At 33.4% G+C, this 9,004-nt stretch overlaps 1 protein-coding gene across 1 annotated transcript; it reads right to left on the bottom strand.

Annotated features, from left to right (window-relative positions):
• Positions 1–7,710, bottom strand: LOC117924799 (sodium/pyruvate cotransporter BASS2, chloroplastic). Its single transcript, XM_034843510.1, has 14 exons — positions 7,681–7,710; positions 7,302–7,596; positions 6,945–7,059; positions 5,846–5,969; positions 5,650–5,691; positions 5,451–5,564; positions 5,282–5,344; positions 3,845–3,972; positions 2,835–2,916; positions 2,244–2,295; positions 2,007–2,104; positions 1,723–1,881; positions 475–564; positions 1–371 (listed from the first exon to the last, which is right to left on the bottom strand). The coding sequence occupies exons 1-14, from the start codon at positions 7,708–7,710 to the stop codon at positions 294–296; spliced, it is 1,470 nt and encodes a 489-aa protein (XP_034699401.1). The 3' UTR covers positions 1–293.
• Positions 7,711–9,004: the final 1,294 nt, after the last annotated feature.

Raw genomic sequence — 9,004 nt, 5'->3', positions numbered from 1 at the left:
TCAAACCAAACATTGGGTTTATTACTCATCAGTCCTTTTATTCTTTTCCTTTCAATTTCAAAACTGAGAAATTCAAGAGTTACATTTTCAGTTCTAATATTTATGACCCTAATACTACACAACTGCCTGAAACCAAAACTCTCCTTTTTTTTGGTTCCCTGAAAACTTAACTCAAAAGATAAGGGGATGGCAAATTCTAGTTGATGTAGAGCAAACTGAGATACTAAGCTAAACCAGGAACTAACAGCAGCTCAGAGAAGACAATTGACAAAAGAAAAGAAGGGGTAAAACATTCATTCTTTGAAGTCATCTTTGTCATCGACAGGAATTGGCTGGTTCCTCCAGAAGACGGCTAGAGCACTGCCACCAAGCTGTAACAGAGACAATGAGAGGAAGATTGTGAGTATAAGGTCCCTGAACAGAAAGTACTGTTGGATAGAAAATTCATGAATGTCAATGCAGAAGCAATCCTACCGCCATGCAGACTACGCTTACAGCAGAAGGAACGGCCACAAGAGGATTTGTGAAATGTTTCTGGGCAAGTAGAAATCCAAGCGCAGAACTCTGCAGATATAGATGAATGAATTTTTTATTTTTTTTATAGGCAACAGATGAATGATAAAAGAATTGACCACACTAATTATCTATCAAAAAATGCAAATTTGGGGTTACAAATTGCTGATTGTCTTTGTTTTTCTGGACTCTTGTTTTGATGAACATGAATTCAGGCTTTCACTTAAGTTAAATCACCAACTTCATTGCAATAACCTACATGAACCGGCAACTTCATGGTTAGGTAAACATTCAGTCTCCAAAGAAAGGGACCATTCTAAGCCTTTCTCTCTGCGTTCTTTCTGTTTATTATTTAAGGATAAAAGGAAAGAAAAGAACAAGCCATTTAATAGAAAGTTGAGGCCATTCCTTTAGGTTTGTTTTTGGGCCAGGAGATATCCTCATTGTACTTCCATTGCTAGGATGATCCAAGAACCCTCTAGGCATTACAGAAAGAACAGGATCGATCAAGGAAAATGTTAGGTATTAGACATCAAAACCCAAGGTTCTACCATGCCAACTGTTTCTTGGGGACTTGGCTATGCACTACAATTGAACTAATAAATTTACATGTATTGACAGTCTCAAGGCACATTGTTATGACTTACAAAGATAGTGAGACCATCAAAGGAAGACCAAGTTAAACATTGAGGTTATGTACTAAACCTACATAATCTGTATAGCTTAGTATCTTATAACCACCATCTCAGCTCACGCCTGTCATGGTGCTATTGTACCGATTCCAGTCCACCAAATCATGGTAAGCATCTAAAAGAATCAAATTATATGTTCCTTTGTCTTAATTCCATATTTCTTTACTATTTAATATTTTTAATAGGTATCTTTTTTCCATTTCCCTTTATTTTTTGGTGTTACATGTAATTGAAAAATAGAACCTCATCCCCATGGTCACCCAAACCCATGCCACCTGAGCCAGGCCTAGGGGTCTCTTTACTATTGAAAGTTCAAACACCAAAACATAGAGAAAATAATAGGAATCTAGAGCAAAATGCCTGCTTAGTGTTTAAAATAGATATCATTTTAGGTATGACAAAATACCTTGTGATTGTGAATAGAATGGTCTGATTCAAATGATATGAAAGTTTTTGCACCTATTAAACCTTGTCAAACAATTTCACAATAAAGGGTACTTGTGAAGAAGATAATTACCTGCATCCCACATTCGATGGAAATGGTACGTGAAGTGGATTCCCCAAATGATATTTTTGAAACCCAATAACCAAGTGCAAATGCAGCAGCATGTAGGATGGCCACAGGCAAAATTAGTTGTGCCCCTTGAGTTTTCAAGACATCTGAAACTAGTCCAATCTTAAAGAGACATAAATTACTAAGATCAGCTCTTTCTCTGTGGAACAACTGTTACGAAAACATTTAAATGGACTTCTGCAGCTACTAACATGAGATATACTTCACTGAGAATCTTGATAACTTACAGGGCTTGCACAAAGTAGAGTAGTAAGAATAACTCCAACTAAAGGTGTTACAGTGACTATTTTTGATGTGAATTTGGGGAAGAACTCATTTGACAACACTGCACAAAAAGCAACTTAGAGTCAAACATATAAGTCAGGATACATGACCCTTTATGATAAGCTATGATCTGTACCAGAGAAAATATCAAATTTCTGCACCGACTCTAATGGAAAATTATTTTATAAAGAAATTATCACCTCCAATAACGGTTGGCACTAAAACAACCTGGAAAGTGCTGATCGCCAGGCCCTGGAAAGGGAACACAAAAAATGAATACAAAAATCAAATTAAGCAAACAAGATATTATTAAGAAATCTTTGACCCCTACATACAGCCTTTAAATAATTTCAACTCATAAATTTCTGACACTAAAGTTGAGCTGATTAGGGTTATTGTGAATCATTTTGTGTGTGTGTGTGTTTTTTTTCTGCATAAATCCTACACCACTTTTTTTCCCAGTGTACCTGAATAATTGGACACCAACCCATTTGATCATCTATTTTAGGGATGGAAAACTCCAAAGTGAACCCACTAACTGCCTAAGCAACATATAAGATCATGTACAAGTTGGTTGGGTGCCTTAGCCTACTCAACAAATATCTATACTTGTTGGGAATCTGTGGATTGCACACTTCTGCCATGTACAACACTAGAACTGGTATACCATCCAACCTGCACTTCATGTAACCTAGGGAAAAAGTACATTGGTTTCTTAAGTATTATGTTTCGTTTGACTCAAATCAATAATTATTTAGGAAGTGATTAGTATTAAGCATGTGTGTACTTACCGCTGCATCAACTGGTACAAGCTGACCAGCAAGAAGCTTTGTAAGGAGTGGTGTCATAACAATAGCTCCAATAGTTGAACAACTAGAAAATTCAACAGAAAAATTATGGAGCCTTGAAAGTTATATCTTCATACTTCACATGTATAACACCAAAGTGCATACAGAATGTTTTGTTAATTAACATTTGTAAATTATATACACTGACATATTGCAGTCTCCACAGTACATAGGAATTTACACTGCAAATTACTGTAATTAGTTTATTAGTACAAATTCCAAGAAAAGAGTGTAAACTTGGTGGGTTTGAATGTAGTGCAGAAATGAAAATTGAAATCTCCAAATAAAAGACTGATAATGCATCTAACCTTTCCCAGAAATTTATTAATTGGTACATCACTCCATAGCATGTGAAATACAAAGTCAAACATACCTATTAGTCAGATATGAAACAACAGGTGTGTCAAATGAAGAAAAGGAAAATTTTACTTCCTCGTTCATTGTAAGTTACCTTAAGACTCTCATAATCTGTTTCTTTGTTGCATGGATATTAGTGAAGTACCTATGCCACATATCCTATGTTACTCCTCAATTTGCCATTAAATGGAAATTGGGTTACTTAGGTATAACATTCATCCTAGGATCAGGGAATTGAATGAGTCTAGCACATAGGCACACACCAACCACCGAAAACAGTACTCAAGTTCATGCATTACAGATTACTTGATACATCATATGGATCTTGCAAATCAAGGCCCAACTTACACAAAATGTATTTCTACATAAAGACTTCCATAAAATGTATTTCTACACAAAATGTATTTTCTACATTGAAAAATGAAGTAGAAAATGTAGGCAGATTAGTTTCACATGCAAGGATCTTAAAACTTCTCTTCCTAAATAAAACATTCTAGATATAAGAGAAGGATCAGCAGCCCAACCAAGTCAAGGTAAAACAAAGTTAGAGTGCAAAATATCAATCTGCAGCAAAGGTCACAATAAATTGATCTTACGTTGTCATGAGAACAGAGAGTGCTACATTCCCCTTAGATATATAGGTTGCAACATTGGATGCCTGGCCTCCAGGGCAGCATGAGACCAAAATAAGACCAGTTGCAAGAGGCGCAGACAGTTTTAGAGTCTGAAAATCATAGAGATAAGAATTAGCAATTATAGGTTCAACCACAGTTGCCATAAAGCACAAAATGCAGGAAATTTGTATCATTAATCATATTATCCAATACATGGTTATCATTTCAAAAGCTCAATTTAGAAATTTAGAAGTAAAAAAATTCTTATCCCCAGTTTGTAATTTAGAGAGCTCCAGGACCAAAAGAGTAATATTCATAGTACAATAGCAAATGTAAACAGGAATTGCCCTCCTTCTGCTTGTAGTTAGTGATATAACAAGTTCCATAGTATTTAGTGATATGCAGCATCCTTCAGCTTTCTCATCTCTTGTCATAAGGATCCATATTCTAACCAACTCTGACCATAATTCAAAGAAATGCCCCATAATTAAGTGTATATATATACATATAGGTATAATTAAGTGTAGATAAATATACCATGCTTATAGTAGATGGTCAAATGAGATATAGATTAGGATGGGTCATTTAATAATATTTGGAGCAGGAGATAGAATTGTATGTTTTAGGCAAACTTCAATGCCATGATTCATGGGGATCCCAAAAGGAATAGAATTCCATTGAATCATTCTAAGACAATGCAATGATAGAACGGTATATTAGCAAAGAAGCCTGAATCATTTGATCAGTCACGTTAGATGGATACCTTCCAAATGAAATCATCAGAATTAGTGTATCAACCAAGCAATGGAAAGGAAATTAAGGTAGCTATTATGATATGCCAATGGAGGTAACTCTTGATATCAGGTTGACAGAGCCCAAGCTCCCAAATCAATAATGATATACTACATGGAATTTAAAATGAATCTCCCTGGTTCTATTTCTGTTCTTTTTTATGTTGAAAAAAAAAAAAAAAAGGAACTCCACTGCTACTAATCTCCAACATTTAACTCTGGCAGTCGTATTAATAGTCCCTTGAATGGCCAAGGAAGGGTCGTGTCCTGTCAACATATAAGAACACTAATACTGAGAGTGAAACATGAGTATGCAGCAGACTGCAAGTCGTTGGGTTGGAACTGAGCAATTGTCATTGATAGATCCCCAAAATCAGTACAAAACCACCCTTTAACTAAATGTAAAGCAAAATCTATTGGACTTCCCCCAGTGGACACTCCTGGACAAAAGGTCAAGTAAGAAATTAATTTCTTTCAAGATGTCAAAAAGATGGCACATATCTGATATAGCATCTTCCAAAAATAGCACAATCCTATACTCAATCAGTAAGGCATACATTTCAAGCATAAATAGACTCAGCAACTAGGAAATCAAACAAAAGTGCTACAGATATTGATGAAAACATACCATCACAATAAAGAAGCCTAACATGGGTTTGATTAAGTATTGAGCAAGAAATCCTACACCCACCTACAAAAATGAAAGTTAACAACTTCAATATGTAAAACAAATAGGAAATCATATTGTCTCAATCAGTAGTACTTTTAAGTTTAGGTGTGTGAGGGTTAGTTCTTACAGTCCATGGGTTCCGCAGACATCGTCTAAAATCCTCGAATGTCAATGTCAATCCCATTGAGAGCATTAGAAAGCCCAAGCAAATTGTGAAAAGGTCTGTTTCTAGCCAAGTTACCTGTAGGAAGACCCCAAAAGTGAATCAGTTAAGCAAAGAGGAATTCTCATCTATCAAAGAAGTAGAATCTGACTGATGAAATTACCGCAGCAGGCTTGTAGATGCCAATAACGGTGCCTAATATGACCTGCCAATGCAATTAGATTCAAAATATGAAACTTGACCTTGACAAGAACATATTCTTAAGGCAAACTCGAGCATTTTACACAGACATTGTTTATAAAAAAGAAAAGAAATGAACAAGAACTACATTTGAATGATATGATGAATGAAAAGCATACCCACACAGGAAAAAGAGTTGTTAATGTTTCAATTATTCTCTCATATTGGCTCATTCCAGCAGGAGTGTTACCAGGGACATCTCCAGACACATTTGCTGCTGCCTTGCACAAAATATGGGAGTTCCTAAAGGTAGCAGTCAACCAAATAAATTAATACACTGGATCTCAAAAATGTAAAAAACGGACATTGATGTGCAGAACTCTTTTAGATGAACACATCTGAAATATAAAACAAAACATATCTACAAGAGTGATCTGCTTCAGTGACCCTTGACAGGAAATGAGGATGCTATACTAGCAAATAGTGCCACTGGCAGGTACTTCCCTTTGAGGACCCAAAAAAGGAAAAATGGGAGTCCTAAATTGTCAGAGAGAATTTAGCTATACATGGGAAAAAATAGTAATAACAAGAGTTCACCTACCTGTCTATGAAAGTGAAACAAATAATACCATGGACCAATATCACCGAATGATGACTACAAAAGATCATGCAATCATGCAATACCATTAGAATACCTAGGGACTTGTTCTGAAAATATAAAGGGTTGTTTGATTAAAAGGGATGAAATAATCCCAAATTTGTAAATCTAATCCTCTACATTTTTCAGCATATAAAATGACCTTTTTTTTTATATAAATAAAAGTAACCTTCTCTTTTAAAATTTACATGAATATAATCGAAATGTTGAAAGGCATTTATGTCACAAGTAGGAGGGGTTAGATTTGATCATTCCATCCCTTTTAATCAAATAATTCAAATATTATAAACTAGCTAACTATTGCCCTTCCTGTGAGCAGTATCAATACATGCTCATTGCTCTTCCTTTAGAACTACACAAAAAACATATGTGGATATAGTAAATTCCTGCCTCCAACATTCAAGTGAATGCATATATATATATATATATATATATATATATATATATATATATATATAATTAAATCATCATACAAGTAAAAAATGTCTCTATGCTGCTTTGATGCAATAATATTGATAGAATGGTAAATTCACTAAAAACGTGTATTCTCAATTGGCAAATGAAAATGAAGTTAAATCTAATAACACACACACAAAACCCTGAAGGCTTTCAAACTATACCTTGAAGCTTGAATAATCGAGGAAGGGCCCGAAAGAGCAACAATTGAACTGTGCTGCTTGTTTTGGATTGCCAAATTTCTACCCTTTTCAGGTAATGAACATCCACCCCTTACTTCTACAGATAAACAAATTAAAAATAGAAAAAAGAAAAAGAATTAGTAATAGATAAGTGGCTACTCACAGCAACGATTAGAAACAACCTAAAATGAAATCAAATACTCTCAACAAATAAAAAAGTCCTTGAAACACCAGAAACCGCAGATAGGAAACACATATAGAAACGACCCATTTCTCCAATAATCATACAACAAGCACCCAGAAAGCAGAAAATAGTAAAGAAGCAGAAATCAAACATACCCACACGGGTGTGAATCCTCCTTGCAAGAGAACATGAACTTGGTCCATAAAGAGCATCAAATGCCTGCAATTTGCAGTCTTTGAGCACAAATCTAGACATGGACGCCAATGAAAAAACCAATGAACCCAGAAGAAGAGGATCAAAGAGGAGTAATGGGTTGAGTTTGATATTGACAATTGAAAAGCGAAGGCTGAGAAAGGGAGAGAGGGCAGGGTCCCAAGACAGCAGCAGTGGATATATAAGGGAGTCGTGGAACCCGATGAAACACACACACACAAACACAATGCTTAATTGCTAATATCCAAATTTGATGGCTGTTTGTAACCAATTCCTGGTGAATTCTATAAATAAAGTCTCCTTTCTTGTCCTTTTCGCAACCTTGAATCCATAGGTATGGAGCTCACTCATCTCGTCAGCTCTAACTGTTACCCAACAACGGGGAAAGAAAGAAATATAAAAGGAAAGAAACGTCGTCGTTTAGGTCTTTGCGGGTTGATTGAGAATTGGGATTTTACCCTTGCTTTTCCCTTTTTATTTATTTATTTACTTATTATTATTATATGGGAAGTGTAATTAAGAAGCAAATAATTCTAATATAATTAAGGAAAATACTAAGTTATTATATGGTCCCTATCCAACTTCATATTTGTATCATCGAATGTATACGGACCCAATAAAAATACAAACAAATGACATTATGGTATAATAATGTATAAATAAATAATATTACGATATAAATAACAAGACTTCAAAATATATATGTAACACTACTTTTAATTAATGATTAGTTTTTGGTACTTACAAATAAAAAGAGAGTATAAATTGATACTATAACTAGGCTTTATAATTAAGGGATTTTAATACAATAACACTTTGTACTTTTTTTATACTTTTTATATCTAAATTTCATTCATATATATGTCATAAGAAGTCATTATTTTGTAATTGATATGATCCATTATATATTAATTAATTTATTTTTATTTTATTTTTATTATTTTATATTTTGATTTCATTTATTTATATAACTACCAAATTGATTACTTAGAATTGTTCTAATTAAAATCTAATTTCTTTAATTCTTCCAAAAAGTTTTGGTTTTACTCGCAAATCTCTATTTATTTGTTTGTTTTTAAAGTGCTTAAAAGTTTTCTTTTAATTTCTACTTGAAACTTTAAGAAGAATAAAAATTAAAATGTTTAATTTTAATCATGAAAGTCAAAAATAAAAATAAAAATAATTTGTAGATAATAACAACCTTCAAGTCTCACTAGATCAACAATTTTTTTTTTAATTTTTTCAAATAAAAATAATCATGAAAGGTGAAAATTATGTCCACATAATTAAATCTAAAATTTGATAATAACAAAATTGAGGATAAAAAGTTTGTTTAAAAACTTATAATATTTTTAATTTGTTTTCTATATTTTAATTTTTAATTATTTTTTCACAATAATCCTTAAAAACATAATTAAAAATAAATAAAATATATTGTGCAACAATAATTTTTTTTGGTTTTAAAACATGTGTTTTTTTATTCTCAAAAATTAAAAAATAGTTGCCTACGTGGCTTAATGATAAGCATGAGGTGGTAAAAAATTTTGTGCATGGTCCTTTGGTTGAACCTTTTTGTACTTTTGTCGTACTTGAGATTTTAGTTTGATCGTACTTTTGTCGTACTTGAGATTTTAATTCGAAGCTA

The sequence above is a fragment of the Vitis riparia genome, chromosome 11, assembly GCF_004353265.1.
Source record: "Vitis riparia cultivar Riparia Gloire de Montpellier isolate 1030 chromosome 11, EGFV_Vit.rip_1.0, whole genome shotgun sequence".
NCBI lineage: Eukaryota > Viridiplantae > Streptophyta > Magnoliopsida > Vitales > Vitaceae > Vitis > Vitis riparia.
Note: the sequence above shows the minus strand (reverse complement) of the source record. Positions and strands in the feature narration are given on the sequence as shown.

Coding starts and splice junctions, on each gene's coding strand:
- LOC117924799 (XM_034843510.1), bottom strand. CDS start 7,710: ATGAGTGAGCTCCATACCTATGGATTCAAG. Junction 2,296..2,834: donor TTGTACCAGTTGATGCAGCG/GTAAGTACACAC, acceptor TTCCCTTTCCAG/GGCCTGGCGATCAGCACTTT. Junction 565..1,722: donor CCATCGAATGTGGGATGCAG/GTAATTATCTTC, acceptor CTATATCTGCAG/AGTTCTGCGCTTGGATTTCT.